Source organism: Chiloscyllium punctatum, chromosome 22, assembly GCF_047496795.1.
Source record: "Chiloscyllium punctatum isolate Juve2018m chromosome 22, sChiPun1.3, whole genome shotgun sequence".
Taxonomy (NCBI): domain Eukaryota; kingdom Metazoa; phylum Chordata; class Chondrichthyes; order Orectolobiformes; family Hemiscylliidae; genus Chiloscyllium; species Chiloscyllium punctatum.
The window spans coordinates 21,268,720-21,292,604 of record NC_092760.1 but is presented as its reverse complement, the minus strand read 5'-3'; the positions used below and the strand labels follow the sequence as shown (position 1 = coordinate 21,292,604).

General features: G+C 40.3%; 1 protein-coding gene and 3 long non-coding RNA genes across 4 annotated transcripts in view; all 4 read left to right on the top strand.

The window, feature by feature from the left end:
* The window catches only part of LOC140493876 (uncharacterized), a 172,247-nt gene that overhangs the window by 75,907 nt on the left and 72,455 nt on the right, over positions 1–23,885 (top strand). The window contains exons 32-42 of the mRNA XM_072592870.1: positions 189–404; positions 1,639–1,854; positions 2,304–2,519; positions 3,754–3,969; positions 4,419–4,634; positions 5,869–6,084; positions 6,534–6,749; positions 7,984–8,070; positions 8,649–8,864; positions 10,099–10,185; positions 10,764–10,979. Coding sequence (XP_072448971.1) covers positions 189–404; positions 1,639–1,854; positions 2,304–2,519; positions 3,754–3,969; positions 4,419–4,634; positions 5,869–6,084; positions 6,534–6,749; positions 7,984–8,070; positions 8,649–8,864; positions 10,099–10,185; positions 10,764–10,979 — 2,118 coding nt within the window. The remainder of the gene's footprint in view (positions 1–188; positions 405–1,638; positions 1,855–2,303; positions 2,520–3,753; positions 3,970–4,418; positions 4,635–5,868; positions 6,085–6,533; positions 6,750–7,983; positions 8,071–8,648; positions 8,865–10,098; positions 10,186–10,763; positions 10,980–23,885) is intronic.
* Positions 15,086–17,191, top strand: LOC140493445 (uncharacterized). Its single transcript, XR_011963677.1, has 3 exons — positions 15,086–15,209; positions 16,443–16,658; positions 17,108–17,191. It is a non-coding gene; the product is annotated as an uncharacterized lncRNA (long non-coding RNA).
* Positions 19,315–21,420, top strand: LOC140493444 (uncharacterized). Its single transcript, XR_011963676.1, has 3 exons — positions 19,315–19,438; positions 20,672–20,887; positions 21,337–21,420. It is a non-coding gene; the product is annotated as an uncharacterized lncRNA (long non-coding RNA).
* Positions 21,429–23,534, top strand: LOC140493442 (uncharacterized). The gene is made up of 3 exons (XR_011963675.1): positions 21,429–21,552; positions 22,786–23,001; positions 23,451–23,534. It is a non-coding gene; the product is annotated as an uncharacterized lncRNA (long non-coding RNA).

The window sequence follows — 23,885 nt, the reverse complement described above, 5'->3', positions numbered from 1 at the left end:
TCTGATTAATCAAATTTTGGCAAAGAATGCTGTTTAAAATATACTTGTCTGTTCACATAATGTAAACATGTAGTTTCAGAAGAGGATCAGCTGTCGTGTATATATTGAAACAAAGATAAATAGAGTGGCTGATTGAGAAGCTGTCATGAGATGCCTGTAACATAATTTTCCTGACTTTTGTCTTGCAGGGCAGGCAGTGGTAACTTCTGTCGGTAAATCAGGCTTGTGTAATTTCACTCTCTGTACCAAGAGCTGTGAGACTTTGACGTACCCAGGTATATGTCAAACCACCACAGCACCAACCACCACTCCATCTGAAACTACAACGACAGTCACAGTAACTCCCACATCTACAGAAACCACAAGATGCTCTTGCCACGCCAATGGACAAACATTAGCACCTGGTAAGTGTATCAACTGAAATGAAATCTGGTATCATGACAAATTGCATAGGCAAGCTGGGAATCTTTCCTGATATGTGTCTCCATCAACCTCTCAGAAGTGTGATCAAGAATGCTCCCTAAACTGGCAATTCCAACATTGTGAATGACTTGTTCCAAGCGGTTGCAGGAAGTGGAAACTTTCTTGCCTTGTTTCATTTCATCAAACAAATGTCGTTGCTTTTCTGCAGGATGAACATGTGCAGCTGGTTGTTTCTTTGGGAAGTGAAAGAAGAAAGAAACTAAGTTCAATTTGCACTAACATTAATGTACTTTGCTCACTTGTCTGTTTATGTCTGCTAACCATTCGTACGCACCATTTCGATGTTTGCCACACCCATTTACCTCGTCAATCAGCCTGTGTTGATTTCTGATTGCAATGTTCCATGCCAAATCTTGTCTTGCAGAATAAGTTTGTTTTTAGCTTTTCGGAAGATCTCATCTTTTTTGTTTTATCAATTATCTTGGTTTTCTGTACTGCTGAACGAACCTTTAAATGTCCTGGTTCTTTTTGGAAATGAAAGGAGAATGTTAGAATTTTCACTCTCCTCTGGAGCTTCTGTGCTTTGCTTCATCTTCAGACATTGTTTTCTTCTCTGACGACAGCACACCATTTATATCGTATCTCAGCCATTTCCCACATCTATTGGCCAGTGGCCATAGTGACTTCAGATTTCATCGTTTTTAACCACGTCTTGTCTTGCACGATGACATATTCTGATTTTGAGGAAGATCTAGCAATGTTTTTTAATGCAGTTTGAAATTCTTTGAGTTTCACTACAGAGATGAGCAAAATGGTGAACAAACTCAAGGGCAGACAACTCAAATGCAATGATGCCATATCTAGGTTACATTAGGGTCAGTACAATTAGCCAAATGCATCTTTACTGTTTGGAAACAGTTCAACATTTTGGTAAATGAAGCATATCCAGGGAGTTTAGCAACCGTGTAATGAATGCGATATGTCCTCACAAATAATTTTCCTGTCAAAATAGCGGGTTAGAGCATACATGACATTTGCCCATAATTTTAACGTGTCGTCTTTATGCATGGTAATTGCACAGTCATGTTTATTTTCTCATGGTTCCAAGACAGCAGCCACTGTCGTCTATATATTGACAGGAAGGTAAAGAGAGTGGCTGTGTGAGAACTCATTATGCGATGCGTGTGACATAATTTCATGACTTTTGTCTTCCAGGGCAGGCAATGGTAACTTCTGTCGGTAAATCAGGCTTGTGTAATTTCACTCTCTGTACCAAGAGCTGTGAGATTATGCCGTACATGGGTAAATGTCACACCACCACAGCACCGACCACCACTCCATCCGAAACTGCAACAACTGTAACAGTAACTCCCACAACTACAGAAACAACAAGATGCTCTTGCCACGCCAATGGACAATTATTATCACCTGGTAAGTTTACCAGTTGAAATGAAATCTGTTATCATGTTGAGTTACACAAGAAGTCTGGGAATGGTAGAAAACCGTCTTGACTGTGGAAGCTTGAAATCAGAAATCAAAAGTGAATTTGCTGGAAAAATTCAGCAGGTGGTCTGGAAACCTGTGTGGAGAGACAGCAGGGTCAATGGAGTCAGTGCAGAATCTCCGAGCTGAGTCCATGTTACCTCAGATGGATACTCATTTGGCGATTCCAACATAGTGAAGGTCATAGGTTCTGATTAATCAAATTTTGGCAAAGAATGCTGTTTAAAATATACTTGTCTGTTCACATAATGTAAACATGTAGTTTCAGAAGAGGATCAGCTGTCGTGTATATATTGAAACAAAGATAAATAGAGTGGCTGATTGAGAAGCTGTCATGAGATGCCTGTAACATAATTTTCCTGACTTTTGTCTTGCAGGGCAGGCAGTGGTAACTTCTGTCGGTAAATCAGGCTTGTGTAATTTCACTCTCTGTACCAAGAGCTGTGAGACTTTGACGTACCCAGGTATATGTCAAACCACCACAGCACCAACCACCACTCCATCTGAAACTACAACGACAGTCACAGTAACTCCCACATCTACAGAAACCACAAGATGCTCTTGCCACGCCAATGGACAAACATTAGCACCTGGTAAGTGTATCAACTGAAATGAAATCTGGTATCATGACAAATTGCATAGGCAAGCTGGGAATCTTTCCTGATATGTGTCTCCATCAACCTCTCAGAAGTGTGATCAAGAATGCTCCCTAAACTGGCAATTCCAACATTGTGAATGACTTGTTCCAAGCGGTTGCAGGAAGTGGAAACTTTCTTGCCTTGTTTCATTTCATCAAACAAATGTCGTTGCTTTTCTGCAGGATGAACATGTGCAGCTGGTTGTTTCTTTGGGAAGTGAAAGAAGAAAGAAACTAAGTTCAATTTGCACTAACATTAATGTACTTTGCTCACTTGTCTGTTTATGTCTGCTAACCATTCGTACGCACCATTTCGATGTTTGCCACACCCATTTACCTCGTCAATCAGCCTGTGTTGATTTCTGATTGCAATGTTCCATGCCAAATCTTGTCTTGCAGAATAAGTTTGTTTTTAGCTTTTCGGAAGATCTCATCTTTTTTGTTTTATCAATTATCTTGGTTTTCTGTACTGCTGAACGAACCTTTAAATGTCCTGGTTCTTTTTGGAAATGAAAGGAGAATGTTAGAATTTTCACTCTCCTCTGGAGCTTCTGTGCTTTGCTTCATCTTCAGACATTGTTTTCTTGTCTGACGACAGCACACCATTTATATCGTATCTCAGCCATTTCCCACATCTATTGGCCAGTGGCCATAGTGACTTCAGATTTCATAGTTTTTAACCACGTCTTGTCTTGCACGATGACATATTCTGATTTTGAGGAAGATCTAGCAATGTTTTTTAATGCAGTTTGAAATTCTTTGAGTTTCACTACAGAGATGAGCAAAATGGTGAACAAACTCAAGGGCAGACAACTCAAATGCAATGATGCCATATCTAGGTTACATTAGGGTCAGTACAATTAGCCAAATGCATCTTTACTGTTTGGAAACAGTTCAACATTTTGGTAAATGAAGCATATCCAGGGAGTTTAGCAACCGTGTAATGAATGCGATATGTCCTCACAAATAATTTTCCTGTCAAAATAGCGGGTTAGAGCATACATGACATTTGCCCATAATTTTAACGTGTCGTCTTTATGCATGGTAATTGCACAGTCATGTTTATTTTCTCATGGTTCCAAGACAGCAGCCACTGTCGTCTATATATTGACAGGAAGGTAAAGAGAGTGGCTGTGTGAGAACTCATTATGCGATGCGTGTGACATAATTTCATGACTTTTGTCTTCCAGGGCAGGCAATGGTAACTTCTGTCGGTAAATCAGGCTTGTGTAATTTCACTCTCTGTACCAAGAGCTGTGAGATTATGCCGTACATGGGTAAATGTCACACCACCACAGCACCGACCACCACTCCATCCGAAACTGCAACAACTGTAACAGTAACTCCCACAACTACAGAAACAACAAGATGCTCTTGCCACGCCAATGGACAATTATTATCACCTGGTAAGTTTACCAGTTGAAATGAAATCTGTTATCATGTTGAGTTACACAAGAAGTCTGGGAATGGTAGAAAACCGTCTTGACTGTGGAAGCTTGAAATCAGAAATCAAAAGTGAATTTGCTGGAAAAATTCAGCAGGTGGTCTGGAAACCTGTGTGGAGAGACAGCAGGGTCAATGGAGTCAGTGCAGAATCTCCGAGCTGAGTCCATGTTACCTCAGATGGATACTCATTTGGCGATTCCAACATAGTGAAGGTCATAGGTTCTGATTAATCAAATTTTGGCAAAGAATGCTGTTTAAAATATACTTGTCTGTTCACATAATGTAAACATGTAGTTTCAGAAGAGGATCAGCTGTCGTGTATATATTGAAACAAAGATAAATAGAGTGGCTGATTGAGAAGCTGTCATGAGATGCCTGTAACATAATTTTCCTGACTTTTGTCTTGCAGGGCAGGCAGTGGTAACTTCTGTCGGTAAATCAGGCTTGTGTAATTTCACTCTCTGTACCAAGAGCTGTGAGACTTTGACGTACCCAGGTATATGTCAAACCACCACAGCACCAACCACCACTCCATCTGAAACTACAACGACAGTCACAGTAACTCCCACATCTACAGAAACCACAAGATGCTCTTGCCACGCCAATGGACAAACATTAGCACCTGGTAAGTGTATCAACTGAAATGAAATCTGGTATCATGACAAATTGCATAGGCAAGCTGGGAATCTTTCCTGATATGTGTCTCCATCAACCTCTCAGAAGTGTGATCAAGAATGCTCCCTAAACTGGCAATTCCAACATTGTGAATGACTTGTTCCAAGCGGTTGCAGGAAGTGGAAACTTTCTTGCCTTGTTTCATTTCATCAAACAAATGTCGTTGCTTTTCTGCAGGATGAACATGTGCAGCTGGTTGTTTCTTTGGGAAGTGAAAGAAGAAAGAAACTAAGTTCAATTTGCACTAACATTAATGTACTTTGCTCACTTGTCTGTTTATGTCTGCTAACCATTCGTACGCACCATTTCGATGTTTGCCACACCCATTTACCTCGTCAATCAGCCTGTGTTGATTTCTGATTGCAATGTTCCATGCCAAATCTTGTCTTGCAGAATAAGTTTGTTTTTAGCTTTTCGGAAGATCTCATCTTTTTTGTTTTATCAATTATCTTGGTTTTCTGTACTGCTGAACGAACCTTTAAATGTCCTGGTTCTTTTTGGAAATGAAAGGAGAATGTTAGAATTTTCACTCTCCTCTGGAGCTTCTGTGCTTTGCTTCATCTTCAGACATTGTTTTCTTGTCTGACGACAGCACACCATTTATATCGTATCTCAGCCATTTCCCACATCTATTGGCCAGTGGCCATAGTGACTTCAGATTTCATAGTTTTTAACCACGTCTTGTCTTGCACGATGACATATTCTGATTTTGAGGAAGATCTAGCAATGTTTTTTAATGCAGTTTGAAATTCTTTGAGTTTCACTACAGAGATGAGCAAAATGGTGAACAAACTCAAGGGCAGACAACTCAAATGCAATGATGCCATATCTAGGTTACATTAGGGTCAGTACAATTAGCCAAATGCATCTTTACTGTTTGGAAACAGTTCAACATTTTGGTAAATGAAGCATATCCAGGGAGTTTAGCAACCGTGTAATGAATGCGATATGTCCTCACAAATAATTTTCCTGTCAAAATAGCGGGTTAGAGCATACATGACATTTGCCCATAATTTTAACGTGTCGTCTTTATGCATGGTAATTGCACAGTCATGTTTATTTTCTCATGGTTCCAAGACAGCAGCCACTGTCGTCTATATATTGACAGGAAGGTAAAGAGAGTGGCTGTGTGAGAACTCATTATGCGATGCGTGTGACATAATTTCATGACTTTTGTCTTCCAGGACAGGCAGTGGTAACTTCTGTCGGTAAATCAGACCTGTGTAATTTCACTCTCTGTACCAAGAACTGTGAGATTATGCCGTACATGGGTAAATGTCACACCACCACAGCACCGACCACCACTCCATCCGAAACTGCAACAACTGTAACAGTAACTCCCACAACTACAGAAACAACAAGATGCTCTTGCCACGCCAATGGACAATTATTATCACCTGGTAAGTTTACCAGTTGAAATGAAATCTGTTATCATGTTGAGTTACACAAGAAGTCTGGGAATGGTAGAAAACCGTCTTGACTGTGGAAGCTTGAAATCAGAAATCAAAAGTGAATTTGCTGGAAAAATTCAGCAGGTGGTCTGGAAACCTGTGTGGAGAGACAGCAGGGTCAATGGAGTCAGTGCAGAATCTCCGAGCTGAGTCCATGTTACCTCAGATGGATACTCATTTGGCGATTCCAACATAGTGAAGGTCATAGGTTCTGATTAATCAAATTTTGGCAAAGAATGCTGTTTAAAATATACTTGTCTGTTCACATAATGTAAACATGTAGTTTCAGAAGAGGATCAGCTGTCGTGTATATATTGAAACAAAGATAAATAGAGTGGCTGATTGAGAAGCTGTCATGAGATGCCTGTAACATAATTTTCCTGACTTTTGTCTTGCAGGGCAGGCAGTGGTAACTTCTGTCGGTAAATCAGGCTTGTGTAATTTCACTCTCTGTACCAAGAGCTGTGAGACTTTGACGTACCCAGGTATATGTCAAACCACCACAGCACCAACCACCACTCCATCTGAAACTACAACGACAGTCACAGTAACTCCCACATCTACAGAAACCACAAGATGCTCTTGCCACGCCAATGGACAAACATTAGCACCTGGTAAGTGTATCAACTGAAATGAAATCTGGTATCATGACAAATTGCATAGGCAAGCTGGGAATCTTTCCTGATATGTGTCTCCATCAACCTCTCAGAAGTGTGATCAAGAATGCTCCCTAAACTGGCAATTCCAACATTGTGAATGACTTGTTCCAAGCGGTTGCAGGAAGTGGAAACTTTCTTGCCTTGTTTCATTTCATCAAACAAATGTCGTTGCTTTTCTGCAGGATGAACATGTGCAGCTGGTTGTTTCTTTGGGAAGTGAAAGAAGAAAGAAACTAAGTTCAATTTGCACTAACATTAATGTACTTTGCTCACTTGTCTGTTTATGTCTGCTAACCATTCGTACGCACCATTTCGATGTTTGCCACACCCATTTACCTCGTCAATCAGCCTGTGTTGATTTCTGATTGCAATGTTCCATGCCAAATCTTGTCTTGCAGAATAAGTTTGTTTTTAGCTTTTCGGAAGATCTCATCTTTTTTGTTTTATCAATTATCTTGGTTTTCTGTACTGCTGAACGAACCTTTAAATGTCCTGGTTCTTTTTGGAAATGAAAGGAGAATGTTAGAATTTTCACTCTCCTCTGGAGCTTCTGTGCTTTGCTTCATCTTCAGACATTGTTTTCTTGTCTGACGACAGCACACCATTTATATCGTATCTCAGCCATTTCCCACATCTATTGGCCAGTGGCCATAGTGACTTCAGATTTCATAGTTTTTAACCACGTCTTGTCTTGCATGATGACATATTCTGATTTTGAGGAAGATCTAGCAATGTTTTTTAATGCAGTTTGAAATTCTTTGAGTTTCACTACAGAGATGAGCAAAATGGTGAACAAACTCAAGGGCAGACAACTCAAATGCAATGATGCCATATCTAGGTTACATTAGGGTCAGTACAATTAGCCAAATGCATCTTTACTGTTTGGAAACAGTTCAACATTTTGGTAAATGAAGCATATCCAGGGAGTTTAGCAACCGTGTAATGAATGCGATATGTCCTCACAAATAATTTTCCTGTCAAAATAGCGGGTTAGAGCATACATGACATTTGCCCATAATTTTAACGTGTTGTCTTTATGCATGGTAATTGCACAGTCATGTTTATTTTCTCATGGTTCCAAGACAGCAGCCACTGTCGTCTATATATTGACAGGAAGGTAAAGAGAGTGGCTGTGTGAGAACTCATTATGCGATGCGTGTAACATAATTTCATGACTTTTGTCTTCCAGGACAGGCAATGGTAACTTCAGTCGGTAAATCAGGCTTGTGTAATTTCACTCTCTGTACCAAGAACTGTGAGATTATGCCGTACATGGGTAAATGTCACACCACCACAGCACCGACCACCACTCCATCCGAAACTGCAACAACTGTAACAGTAACTCCCACAACTACAGAAACAACAAGATGCTCTTGCCACGCCAATGGACAATTATTATCACCTGGTAAGTTTACCAGTTGAAATGAAATCTGTTATCATGTTGAGTTACACAAGAAGTCTGGGAATGGTAGAAAACCGTCTTGACTGTGGAAGCTTGAAATCAGAAATCAAAAGTGAATTTGCTGGAAAAATTCAGCAGGTGGTCTGGAAACCTGTGTGGAGAGACAGCAGGGTCAATGGAGTCAGTGCAGAATCTCCGAGCTGAGTCCATGTTACCTCAGATGGATACTCATTTGGCGATTCCAACATAGTGAAGGTCATAGGTTCTGATTAATCAAATTTTGGCAAAGAATGCTGTTTAAAATATACTTGTCTGTTCACATAATGTAAACATGTAGTTTCAGAAGAGGATCAGCTGTCGTGTATATATTGAAACAAAGATAAATAGAGTGGCTGATTGAGAAGCTGTCATGAGATGCCTGTAACATAATTTTCCTGACTTTTGTCTTGCAGGGCAGGCAGTGGTAACTTCTGTCGGTAAATCAGGCTTGTGTAATTTCACTCTCTGTACCAAGAGCTGTGAGACTTTGACGTACCCAGGTATATGTCAAACCACCACAGCACCAACCACCACTCCATCTGAAACTACAACGACAGTCACAGTAACTCCCACATCTACAGAAACCACAAGATGCTCTTGCCACGCCAATGGACAAACATTAGCACCTGGTAAGTGTATCAACTGAAATGAAATCTGGTATCATGACAAATTGCATAGGCAAGCTGGGAATCTTTCCTGATATGTGTCTCCATCAACCTCTCAGAAGTGTGATCAAGAATGCTCCCTAAACTGGCAATTCCAACATTGTGAATGACTTGTTCCAAGCGGTTGCAGGAAGTGGAAACTTTCTTGCCTTGTTTCATTTCATCAAACAAATGTCGTTGCTTTTCTGCAGGATGAACATGTGCAGCTGGTTGTTTCTTTGGGAAGTGAAAGAAGAAAGAAACTAAGTTCAATTTGCACTAACATTAATGTACTTTGCTCACTTGTCTGTTTATGTCTGCTAACCATTCGTACGCACCATTTCGATGTTTGCCACACCCATTTACCTCGTCAATCAGCCTGTGTTGATTTCTGATTGCAATGTTCCATGCCAAATCTTGTCTTGCAGAATAAGTTTGTTTTTAGCTTTTCGGAAGATCTCATCTTTTTTGTTTTATCAATTATCTTGGTTTTCTGTACTGCTGAACGAACCTTTAAATGTCCTGGTTCTTTTTGGAAATGAAAGGAGAATGTTAGAATTTTCACTCTCCTCTGGAGCTTCTGTGCTTTGCTTCATCTTCAGACATTGTTTTCTTGTCTGACGACAGCACACCATTTATATCGTATCTCAGCCATTTCCCACATCTATTGGCCAGTGGCCATAGTGACTTCAGATTTCATAGTTTTTAACCACGTCTTGTCTTGCACGATGACATATTCTGATTTTGAGGAAGATCTAGCAATGTTTTTTAATGCAGTTTGAAATTCTTTGAGTTTCACTACAGAGATGAGCAAAATGGTGAACAAACTCAAGGGCAGACAACTCAAATGCAATGATGCCATATCTAGGTTACATTAGGGTCAGTACAATTAGCCAAATGCATCTTTACTGTTTGGAAACAGTTCAACATTTTGGTAAATGAAGCATATCCAGGGAGTTTAGCAACCGTGTAATGAATGCGATATGTCCTCACAAATAATTTTCCTGTCAAAATAGCGGGTTAGAGCATACATGACATTTGCCCATAATTTTAACGTGTCGTCTTTATGCATGGTAATTGCACAGTCATGTTTATTTTCTCATGGTTCCAAGACAGCAGCCACTGTCGTCTATATATTGACAGGAAGGTAAAGAGAGTGGCTGTGTGAGAACTCATTATGCGATGCGTGTGACATAATTTCATGACTTTTGTCTTCCAGGGCAGGCAGTGGTAACTTCTGTCGGTAAATCAGACCTGTGTAATTTCACTCTCTGTACCAAGAACTGTGAGATTATGCCGTACATGGGTAAATGTCACACCACCACAGCACCGACCACCACTCCATCCGAAACTGCAACAACTGTAACAGTAACTCCCACAACTACAGAAACAACAAGATGCTCTTGCCACGCCAATGGACAATTATTATCACCTGGTAAGTTTACCAGTTGAAATGAAATCTGTTATCATGTTGAGTTACACAAGAAGTCTGGGAATGGTAGAAAACCGTCTTGACTGTGGAAGCTTGAAATCAGAAATCAAAAGTGAATTTGCTGGAAAAATTCAGCAGGTGGTCTGGAAACCTGTGTGGAGAGACAGCAGGGTCAATGGAGTCAGTGCAGAATCTCCGAGCTGAGTCCATGTTACCTCAGATGGATACTCATTTGGCGATTCCAACATAGTGAAGGTCATAGGTTCTGATTAATCAAATTTTGGCAAAGAATGCTGTTTAAAATATACTTGTCTGTTCACATAATGTAAACATGTAGTTTCAGAAGAGGATCAGCTGTCGTGTATATATTGAAACAAAGATAAATAGAGTGGCTGATTGAGAAGCTGTCATGAGATGCCTGTAACATAATTTTCCTGACTTTTGTCTTGCAGGGCAGGCAGTGGTAACTTCTGTCGGTAAATCAGGCTTGTGTAATTTCACTCTCTGTACCAAGAGCTGTGAGACTTTGACGTACCCAGGTATATGTCAAACCACCACAGCACCAACCACCACTCCATCTGAAACTACAACGACAGTCACAGTAACTCCCACATCTACAGAAACCACAAGATGCTCTTGCCACGCCAATGGACAAACATTAGCACCTGGTAAGTGTATCAACTGAAATGAAATCTGGTATCATGACAAATTGCATAGGCAAGCTGGGAATCTTTCCTGATATGTGTCTCCATCAACCTCTCAGAAGTGTGATCAAGAATGCTCCCTAAACTGGCAATTCCAACATTGTGAATGACTTGTTCCAAGCGGTTGCAGGAAGTGGAAACTTTCTTGCCTTGTTTCATTTCATCAAACAAATGTCGTTGCTTTTCTGCAGGATGAACATGTGCAGCTGGTTGTTTCTTTGGGAAGTGAAAGAAGAAAGAAACTAAGTTCAATTTGCACTAACATTAATGTACTTTGCTCACTTGTCTGTTTATGTCTGCTAACCATTCGTACGCACCATTTCGATGTTTGCCACACCCATTTACCTCGTCAATCAGCCTGTGTTGATTTCTGATTGCAATGTTCCATGCCAAATCTTGTCTTGCAGAATAAGTTTGTTTTTAGCTTTTCGGAAGATCTCATCTTTTTTGTTTTATCAATTATCTTGGTTTTCTGTACTGCTGAACGAACCTTTAAATGTCCTGGTTCTTTTTGGAAATGAAAGGAGAATGTTAGAATTTTCACTCTCCTCTGGAGCTTCTGTGCTTTGCTTCATCTTCAGACATTGTTTTCTTGTCTGACGACAGCACACCATTTATATCGTATCTCAGCCATTTCCCACATCTATTGGCCAGTGGCCATAGTGACTTCAGATTTCATAGTTTTTAACCACGTCTTGTCTTGCATGATGACATATTCTGATTTTGAGGAAGATCTAGCAATGTTTTTTAATGCAGTTTGAAATTCTTTGAGTTTCACTACAGAGATGAGCAAAATGGTGAACAAACTCAAGGGCAGACAACTCAAATGCAATGATGCCATATCTAGGTTACATTAGGGTCAGTACAATTAGCCAAATGCATCTTTACTGTTTGGAAACAGTTCAACATTTTGGTAAATGAAGCATATCCAGGGAGTTTAGCAACCGTGTAATGAATGCGATATGTCCTCACAAATAATTTTCCTGTCAAAATAGCGGGTTAGAGCATACATGACATTTGCCCATAATTTTAACGTGTCGTCTTTATGCATGGTAATTGCACAGTCATGTTTATTTTCTCATGGTTCCAAGACAGCAGCCACTGTCGTCTATATATTGACAGGAAGGTAAAGAGAGTGGCTGTGTGAGAACTCATTATGCGATGCGTGTGACATAATTTCATGACTTTTGTCTTCCAGGACAGGCAGTGGTAACTTCAGTCGGTAAATCAGACCTGTGTAATTTCACTCTCTGTACCAAGAACTGTGAGATTATGCCGTACATGGGTAAATGTCACACCACCACAGCACCGACCACCACTCCATCCGAAACTGCAACAACTGTAACAGTAACTCCCACAACTACAGAAACAACAAGATGCTCTTGCCACGCCAATGGACAATTATTATCACCTGGTAAGTTTACCAGTTGAAATGAAATCTGTTATCATGTTGAGTTACACAAGAAGTCTGGGAATGGTAGAAAACCGTCTTGACTGTGGAAGCTTGAAATCAGAAATCAAAAGTGAATTTGCTGGAAAAATTCAGCAGGTGGTCTGGAAACCTGTGTGGAGAGACAGCAGGGTCAATGGAGTCAGTGCAGAATCTCCGAGCTGAGTCCATGTTACCTCAGATGGATACTCATTTGGCGATTCCAACATAGTGAAGGTCATAGGTTCTGATTAATCAAATTTTGGCAAAGAATGCTGTTTAAAATATACTTGTCTGTTCACATAATGTAAACATGTAGTTTCAGAAGAGGATCAGCTGTCGTGTATATATTGAAACAAAGATAAATAGAGTGGCTGATTGAGAAGCTGTCATGAGATGCCTGTAACATAATTTTCCTGACTTTTGTCTTGCAGGGCAGGCAGTGGTAACTTCTGTCGGTAAATCAGGCTTGTGTAATTTCACTCTCTGTACCAAGAGCTGTGAGACTTTGACGTACCCAGGTATATGTCAAACCACCACAGCACCAACCACCACTCCATCTGAAACTACAACGACAGTCACAGTAACTCCCACATCTACAGAAACCACAAGATGCTCTTGCCACGCCAATGGACAAACATTAGCACCTGGTAAGTGTATCAACTGAAATGAAATCTGGTATCATGACAAATTGCATAGGCAAGCTGGGAATCTTTCCTGATATGTGTCTCCATCAACCTCTCAGAAGTGTGATCAAGAATGCTCCCTAAACTGGCAATTCCAACATTGTGAATGACTTGTTCCAAGCGGTTGCAGGAAGTGGAAACTTTCTTGCCTTGTTTCATTTCATCAAACAAATGTCGTTGCTTTTCTGCAGGATGAACATGTGCAGCTGGTTGTTTCTTTGGGAAGTGAAAGAAGAAAGAAACTAAGTTCAATTTGCACTAACATTAATGTACTTTGCTCACTTGTCTGTTTATGTCTGCTAACCATTCGTACGCACCATTTCGATGTTTGCCACACCCATTTACCTCGTCAATCAGCCTGTGTTGATTTCTGATTGCAATGTTCCATGCCAAATCTTGTCTTGCAGAATAAGTTTGTTTTTAGCTTTTCGGAAGATCTCATCTTTTTTGTTTTATCAATTATCTTGGTTTTCTGTGCTGCTGAACGAACCTTTAAATGTCCTGGTTCTTTTTGGAAATGAAAGGAGAATGTTAGAATTTTCACTCTCCTCTGGAGCTTCTGTGCTTTGCTTCATCTTCAGACATTGTTTTCTTGTCTGACGACAGCACACCATTTATATCGTATCTCAGCCATTTCCCACATCTATTGGCCAGTGGCCATAGTGACTTCAGATTTCATAGTTTTTAACCACGTCTTGTCTTGCACGATGACATATTCTGATTTTGAGGAAGATCTAGCAATGTTTTTTAATGCAGTTTGAAATTCTTTGAGTTTCACTACACAGATGAGCAAAATGGTGAACAAACTCAAGGGCAGACAACTCAAATGCAATGATGCCATATCTAGGTTACATTAGGGTCAGTACAATTAGCCAAATGCATCTTTACTGTTTGGAAACAGTTCAACATTTTGGTAAATGAAGCATATCCAGGGAGTTTAGCAACCGTGTAATGAATGCGATATGTCCTCACAAATAATTTTCCTGTCAAAATAGCGGGTTAGAGCATACATGACATTTGCCCATAATTTTAACGTGTCGTCTTTATGCATGGTAATTGCACAGTCATGTTTATTTTCTCATGGTTCCAAGACAGCAGCCACTGTCGTCTATATATTGACAGGAAGGTAAAGAGAGTGGCTGTGTGAGAACTCATTATGCGATGCGTGTAACATAATTTCATGACTTTTGTCTTCCAGGACAGGCAGTGATAACTTCTGTCGGTAAATCAGACCTGTGTAATTTCACTCTCTGTACCAAGAGCTGTGAGATTATGCCGTACATGGGTAAATGTCACACCACCACAGCACCGACCACCACTCCATCCGAAACTGCAACAACTGTAACAGTAACTCCCACATCTACAGAAACCACAAGATGCTCTTGCCACGCCAATGGACAAACATTAGCACCTGGTAAGTTTACCAGTTGAAATGAAATCTGTTATCATGTTGAGTTACACAAGAAGTCTGGGAATGGTAGAAAACCGTCTTGACTGTGGAAGCTTGAAATCAGAAATCAAAAGTGAATTTGCTGGAAAAATTCAGCAGGTGGTCTGGAAACCTGTGTGGAGAGACAGCAGGGTCAATGGAGTCAGTGCAGAATCTCCGAGCTGAGTCCATGTTACCTCTGATGGATACTCATTTGGCGATTCCAACATAGTGAAGGTCATAGGTTCTGATTAATCAAATTTTGGCAAAGAATGCTGTTTAAAATATACTTGTCTGTTCACATAATGTAAACATGTAGTTTCAGAAGAGGATCAGCTGTCGTGTATATATTGAAACAAAGATAAATAGAGTGGCTGATTGAGAAGCTGTCATGAGATGCCTGTAACATAATTTTCCTGACTTTTGTCTTGCAGGGCAGGCAGTGGTAACTTCTGTCGGTAAATCAGGCTTGTGTAATTTCACTCTCTGTACCAAGAGCTGTGAGACTTTGACGTACCAAGGTATATGTCAAACCACCACAGCACCAACCACCACTCCATCTGAAACTACAACGACAGTCACAGTAACTCCCACATCTACAGAAACCACAAGATGCTCTTGCCACGCCAATGGACAAACATTAGCACCTGGTAAGTGTATCAACTGAATTGAAATCTGGTATCATGACAAATTGCATAGGCAAGCTGGGAATCTTTCCTGATATGTGTCTCCATCAACCTCTCAGAAGTGTGATCAAGAATGCTCCCTAAACTGGCAATTCCAACATTGTGAATGACTTGTTCCAAGCGGTTGCAGGAAGTGGAAACTTTCTTGCCTTGTTTCATTTCATCAAACAAATGTCGTTGCTTTTCTGCAGGATGAACATGTGCAGCTGGTTGTTTCTTTAGGAAGTGAAAGAAGAAAGAAACTAAGTTCAATTTGCACTAACATTAATGTACTTTGCTCACTTGTCTGTTTATGTCTGCTAACCATTCGTACGCACCATTTCGATGTTTGCCACACCCATTTACCTCGTCAATCAGCCTGTGTTGATTTCTGATTGCAATGTTCCATGCCAAATCTTGTCTTGCAGAATAAGTTTGTTTTTAGCTTTTCGGAAGATCTCATCTTTTTTGTTTTATCAATTATCTTGGTTTTCTGTACTGCTGAACGAACCTTTAAATGTCCTGGTTCTTTTTGGAAATGAAAGGAGAATGTTAGAATTTTCACTCTCCTCTGGAGCTTCTGTGCTTTGCTTCATCTTCAGACATTGTTTTCTTGTCTGACGACAGCACACCATTTATATCGTATCTCAGCCATTTCCCACATCTATTGGCCAGTGGCCATAGTGACTTCAGATTTCATAGTTTTTAACCACGTCTTGTCTTGCACGATGACATATTCTGATTTTGAGGAAGATCTAGCAATGTTTTTTAATGCAGTTTGAAATTCTTTGAGTTTCACTACAGAGATGAGCAAAATGGTGAACAAACTCAAGGGCAGACAACTCAAATGCAATGATGCCATATCTAGGTTACATTAGGGTCAGTACAATTAGCCAAATGCATCTTTACTGTTTGGAAACAGTTCAACATTTTGGTAAATGAAGCATATCCAGGGAGTTTAGCAACCGTGTAATGAATGCGATATGTCCTCACAAATAATTTTCCTGTCAAAATAGCGGGTTAGAGCATACATGACATTTGCCCATAATTTTAACGTGTCGTCTTTATGCATGGTAATTGCACAGTCATGTTTATTTTCTCATGGTAGGAAACCTCAACCGCTGTCGTCTGTATATTGACAGGAAGGTAAAGAGAGTGGCTGTGTGAGAACTCATTATGCGATGCGTGTGACATAATTTCATGACTTTTGTCTTCCAGGGCAGGCAGTGGTAACTTCTGTCGGTAAATCAGACCTGTGTAATTTCACTCTCTGTACCAAGAACTGTGAGATTATGCCGTACATGGGTAAATGTCACACCACCACAGCACCGACCACCACTCCATCCGAAACTGCAACAACTGTAACAGTAACTCCCACAACTACAGAAACAACAAGATGCTCTTGCCACGCCAATGGACAATTATTATCACCTGGTAAGTTTACCAGTTGAAATGAAATCTGTTATCATGTTGAGTTACACAAGAAGTCTGGGAATGGTAGAAAACCGTCTTGACTGTGGAAGCTTGAAATCAGAAATCAAAAGTGAATTTGCTGGAAAAATTCAGCAGGTGGTCTGGAAACCTGTGTGGAGAGACAGCAGGGTCAATGGAGTCAGTGCAGAATCTCCGAGCTGAGTCCATGTTACCTCAGATGGATACTCATTTGGCGATTCCAACATAGTGAAGGTCATAGGTTCTGATTAATCAAATTTTGGCAAAGAATGCTGTTTAAAATATACTTGTCTGTTCACATAATGTAAACATGTAGTTTCAGAAGAGGATCAGCTGTCGTGTATATATTGAAACAAAGATAAATAGAGTGGCTGATTGAGAAGCTGTCATGAGATGCCTGTAACATAATTTTCCTGACTTTTGTCTTGCAGGGCAGGCAGTGGTAACTTCTGTCGGTAAATCAGGCTTGTGTAATTTCACTCTCTGTACCAAGAGCTGTGAGACTTTGACGTACCAAGGTATATGTCAAACCACCACAGCACCAACCACCACTCCATCTGAAACTACAACGACAGTCACAGTAACTCCCACATCTACAGAAACCACAAGATGCTCTTGCCACGCCAATGGACAAACATTAGCACCTGGTAAGTGTATCAACTGAAATGAAATCTGGTATCATGACAAATTGCATAGGCAAGCTGGGAATCTTTCCTGATATGTGTCTCCATCAACCTCTCAGAAGTGTGATCAAGAATGCTCCCTAAACTGGCAATTCCAACATTGTGAATGACTTGTTCCAAGCGGTTGCAGGAAGTGGAAACTTTCTTGCCTTGTTTCATTTCATCAAACAAATGTCGTTGCTTTTCTGCAGGATGAACATGTGCAGCTGGTTGTTTCTTTGGGAAGTGAAAGAAGAAAGAAACTAAGTTCAATTTGCACTAACATTAATGTACTTTGCTCACTTGTCTGTTTATGTCTGCTAACCATTCGTACGCACCATTTCGATGTTTGCCACACCCATTTACCTCGTCAATCAGCCTGTGTTGATTTCTGATTGCAATGTTCCATGCCAAATCTTGTCTTGCAGAATAAGTTTGTTTTTAGCTTTTCGGAAGATCTCATCTTTTTTGTTTTATCAATTATCTTGGTTTTCTGTACTGCTGAACGAACCTTTAAATGTCCTGGTTCTTTTTGGAAATGAAAGGAGAATGTTAGAATTTTCACTCTCCTCTGGAGCTTCTGTGCTTTGCTTCATCTTCAGACATTGTTTTCTTGTCTGACGACAGCACACCATTTATATCGTATCTCAGCCATTTCCCACATCTATTGGCCAGTGGCCATAGTGACTTCAGATTTCATAGTTTTTAACCACGTCTTGTCTTGCACGATGACATATTCTGATTTTGAGGAAGATCTAGCAATGTTTTTTAATGCAGTTTGAAATTCTTTGAGTTTCACTACACAGATGAGCAAAATGGTGAACAAACTCAAGGGCAGACAACTCAAATGCAATGATGCCATATCTAGGTTACATTAGGGTCAGTACAATTAGCCAAATGCATCTTTACTGTTTGGAAACAGTTCAACATTTTGGTAAATGAAGCATATCCAGGGAGTTTAGCAACCGTGTAATGAATGCGATATGTCCTCACAAATAATTTTCCTGTCAAAATAGCGGGTTAGAGCATACATGACATTTGCCCATAATTTTAACGTGTCGTCTTTATGCATGGTAATTGCACAGTCATGTTTATTTTCTCATGGTTCCAAGACAGCAGCCACTGTCGTCTATATATTGACAGGAAGGTAAAGAGAGTGGCTGTGTGAGAACTCATTATGCGATGCGTGTAACATAATTTCATGACTTTTGTCTTCCAGGACAGGCAGTGATAACTTCTGTCGGTAAATCAGACCTGTGTAATTTCACTCTCTGTACCAAGAGCTGTGAGATTATGCCGTACATGGGTAAATGTCACACCACCACAGCACCGACCACCACTCCATCCGAAACTGCAACAACTGTAACAGTAACTCCCACATCTACAGAAACCACAAGATGCTCTTGCCACGCCAATGGACAAACATTAGCACCTGGTAAGTTTACCAGTTGAAATGAAATCTGTTATCATGTTGAGTTACACAAGAAGTCTGGGAATGGTAGAAAACCGTCTTGACTGTGGAAGCTTGAAATCAGAAATCAAAAGTGAATTTGCTGGAAAAATTCAGCAGGTGGTCTGGAAACCTGTGTGGAGAGACAGCAGGGTCAATGGAGTCAGTGCAGAATCTCCGAGCTGAGTCCATGTTACCTCTGATGGATACTCATTTGGCGATTCCAACATAGTGAAGGTCATAGGTTCTGATTAATCAAATTTTGGCAAAGAATGCTGTTTAAAATATACTTGTCTGTTCACATAATGTAAACATGTAGTTTCAGAAGAGGATCAGCTGTCGTGTATATATTGAAACAAAGATAAATAGAGTGGCTGATTGAGAAGCTGTCATGAGATGCCTGTAACATAATTTTCCTGACTTTTGTCTTGCAGGGCAGGCAGTGGTAACTTCTGTCGGTAAATCAGGCTTGTGTAATTTCACTCTCTGTACCAAGAGCTGTGAGACTTTGACGTACCAAGGTATATGTCAAACCACCACAGCACCAACCACCACTCCATCTGAAACTACAACGACAGTCACAGTAACTCCCACATCTACAGAAACCACAAGATGCTCTTGCCACGCCAATGGACAAACATTAGCACCTGGTAAGTGTATCAACTGAATTGAAATCTGGTATCATGACAAATTGCATAGGCAAGCTGGGAATCTTTCCTGATATGTGTCTCCATCAACCTCTCAGAAGTGTGATCAAGAATGCTCCCTAAACTGGCAATTCCAACATTGTGAATGACTTGTTCCAAGCCGGTGCAGGAAGTGGAAACTTTCTTGCCTTGTTTCATTTCATCAAACAAATGTCGTTGCTTTTCTGCAGGATGAACATGTGCAGCTGGTTGTTTCTTTAGGAAGTGAAAGAAGAAAGAAACTAAGTTCAATTTGCACTAACATTAATGTACTTTGCTCACTTGTCTGTTTATGTCTGCTAACCATTCGTACGCACCATTTCGATGTTTGCCACACCCATTTACCTCGTCAATCAGCCTGTGTTGATTTCTGATTGCAATGTTCCATGCCAAATCTTGTCTTGCAGAATAAGTTTGTTTTTAGCTTTTCGGAAGATCTCATCTTTTTTGTTTTATCAATTATCTTGGTTTTCTGTACTGCTGAACGAACCTTTAAATGTCCTGGTTCTTTTTGGAAATGAAAGGAGAATGTTAGAATTTTCACTCTCCTCTGGAGCTTCTGTGCTTTGCTTCATCTTCAGACATTGTTTTCTTGTCTGACGACAGCACACCATTTATATCGTATCTCAGCCATTTCCCACATCTATTGGCCAGTGGCCATAGTGACTTCAGATTTCATAGTTTTTAACCACGTCTTGTCTTGCACGATGACATATTCTGATTTTGAGGAAGATCTAGCAATGTTTTTTAATGCAGTTTGAAATTCTTTGAGTTTCACTACAGAGATGAGCAAAATGGTGAACAAACTCAAGGGCAGACAACTCAAATGCAATGATGCCATATCTAGGTTACATTAGGGTCAGTACAATTAGCCAAATGCATCTTTACTGTTTGGAAACAGTTCAACATTTTGGTAAATGAAGCATATCCAGGGAGTTTAGCAACCGTGTAATGAATGCGATATGTCCTCACAAATAATTTTCCTGTCAAAATAGCGGGTTAGAGCATACATGACATTTGCCCATAATTTTAACGTGTCGTCTTTATGCATGGTAATTGCACAGTCATGTTTATTTTCTCATGGTAGGAAACCTCAACCGCTGTCGTCTGTATATTGACAGGAAGGTAAAGAGAGTGGCTGTGTGAGAACTCATTATGCGATGCGTGTAACATAATTTCATGACTTTTGTCTTCCAGGGCAGGCAGTGGTAACTTCTGTCGGTAAATCAGACCTGTGTAATTTCACTCTCTGTACCAAGAGCTGTGAGATTATGCCGTACATGGGTAAATGTCACACCACCACAGCACCGACCACCACTCCATCCGAAACTGCAACAACTGTAACAGTAACTCCCACAACTACAGAAACAACAAGATGCTCTTGCCACGCCAATGGACAATTATTATCACCTGGTAAGTTTACCAGTTGAAATGAAATCTGTTATCATGTTGAGTTACACAAGAAGTCTGGGAATGGTAGAAAACCGTCTTGACTGTGGAAGCTTGAAATCAGAAATCAAAAGTGAATTTGCTGGAAAAATTCAGCAGGTGGTCTGGAAACCTGTGTGGAGAGACAGCAGGGTCAATGGAGTCAGTGCAGAATCTCCGAGCTGAGTCCATGTTACCTCTGATGGATACTCATTTGGCGATTCCAACATAGTGAAGGTCATAGGTTCTGATTAATCAAATTTTGGCAAAGAATGCTGTTTAAAATATACTTGTCTGTTCACATAATGTAAACATGTAGTTTCAGAAGAGGATCAGCTGTCGTGTATATATTGAAACAAAGATAAATAGAGTGGCTGATTGAGAAGCTGTCATGAGATGCCTGTAACATAATTTTCCTGACTTTTGTCTTGCAGGGCAGGCAGTGGTAACTTCTGTCGGTAAATCAGGCTTGTGTAATTTCACTCTCTGTACCAAGAGCTGTGAGACTTTGACGTACCAAGGTATATGTCAAACCACCACAGCACCAACCACCACTCCATCTGAAACTACAACGACAGTCACAGTAACTCCCACATCTACAGAAACCACAAGATGCTCTTGCCACGCCAATGGACAAACATTAGCACCTGGTAAGTGTATCAACTGAAATGAAATCTGGTATCATGACAAATTGCATAGGCAAGCTGGGAATCTTTCCTGATATGTGTCTCCATCAACCTCTCAGAAGTGTGATCAAGAATGCTCCCTAAACTGGCAATTCCAACATTGTGAATGACTTGTTCCAAGCGGTTGCAGGAAGTGGAAACTTTCTTGCCTTGTTTCATTTCATCAAACAAATGTCGTTGCTTTTCTGCAGGATGAACATGTGCAGCTGGTTGTTTCTTTGGGAAGTGAAAGAAGAAAGAAACTAAGTTCAATTTGCACTAACATTAATGTACTTTGCTCACTTGTCTGTTTATGTCTGCTAACCATTCGTACGCACCATTTCGATGTTTGCCACACCCATTTACCTCGTCAATCAGCCTGTGTTGATTTCTGATTGCAATGTTCCATGCCAAATCTTGTCTTGCAAAATAAGTTTGTTTTTAGCTTTTCGGAAGATCTCATCTTTTTTGTTTTATCAATTATCTTGGTTTTCTGTACTGCTGAACGAACCTTTAAATGTCCTGGTTCTTTTTGGAAATGAAAGGAGAATGTTAGAATTTTCACTCTCCTCTGGAGCTTCTGTGCTTTGCTTCATCTTCAGACATTGTTTTCTTGTCTGACGACAGCACACCATTTATATCGTATCTCAGCCATTTCCAACATCTATTGGCCAGTGGCCATAGTGACTTCAGATTTCATAGTTTTTAACCACGTCTTGTCTTGCACGATGACATATTCTGATTTTGAGGAAGATCTAGCAATGTTTTTTAATGCAGTTTGAAATTCTTTGAGTTTCACTACAGAGATGAGCAAAATGGTGAACAAACTCAAGGGCAGACAACTCAAATGCAATGATGCCATATCTAGGTTACATTAGGGTCAGTACAATTAGCCAAATGCATCTTTACTGTTTGGAAACAGTTCAACATTTTGGTAAATGAAGCATATCCAGGGAGTTTAGCAACCGTGTAATGAATGCGATATGTCCTCACAAATAATTTTCCTGTCAAAATAGCGGGTTAGAGCATACATGACATTTGCCCATAATTTTAACGTGTCGTCTTTATGCATGGTAATTGCACAGTCATGTTTATTTTCTCATGGTAGGAAACCTCAACCGCTGTCGTCTGTATATTGACAGGAAGGTAAAGAGAGTGGCTGTGTGAGAACTCATTATGCGATGCGTGTGACATAATTTCATGACTTTTGTCTTCCAGGGCAGGCAGTGGTAACTTCTGTCGGTAAATCAGACCTGTGTAATTTCACTCTCTGTACCAAGAACTGTGAGATTATGCCGTACATGGGTAAATGTCACACCACCACAGCACCGACCACCACTCCATCCGAAACTGCAACAACTGTAACAGTAACTCCCACAACTACAGAAACAACAAGATGCTCTTGCCACGCCAATGGACAATTATTATCACCTGGTAAGTTTACCAGTTGAAATGAAATCTGTTATCATGTTGAGTTACACAAGAAGTCTGGGAATGGTAGAAAACCGTCTTGACTGTGGAAGCTTGAAATCAGAAATCAAAAGTGAATTTGCTGGAAAAATTCAGCAGGTGGTCTGGAAACCTGTGTGGAGAGACAGCAGGGTCAATGGAGTCAGTGCAGAATCTCCGAGCTGAGTCCATGTTACCTCAGATGGATACTCATTTGACGATTCCAACATAGTGAAGGTCATAGGTTCTGATTAATCAAATTTTGGCAAAGAATGCTGTTTAAAATATACTTGTCTGTTCACATAATGTAAACATGTAGTTTCAGAAGAGGATCAGCTGTCGTGTATATATTGAAACAAAGATAAATAGAGTGGCTGATTGAGAAGCTGTCATGAGATGCCTGTAACATAATTTTCCTGACTTTTGTCTTGCAGGGCAGGCAGTGGTAACTTCTGTCGGTAAATCAGGCTTGTGTAATTTCACTCTCTGTACCAAGAGCTGTGAGACTTTGACGTACCAAGGTATATGTCAAACCACCACAGCACCAACCACCACTCCATCTGAAACTACAACGACAGTCACAGTAACTCCCACATCTACAGAAACCACAAGATGCTCTTGCCACGCCAATGGACAAACATTAGCACCTGGTAAGTGTATCAACTGAATTGAAATCTGGTATCATGACAAATTGCATAGGCAAGCTGGGAATCTTTCCTGATATGTGTCTCCATCAACCTCTCAGAAGTGTGATCAAGAATGCTCCCTAAACTGGCAATTCCAACATTGTGAATGACTTGTTCCAAGCGGTTGCAGGAAGTGGAAACTTTCTTGCCTTGTTTCATTTCATCAAACAAATGTCGTTGCTT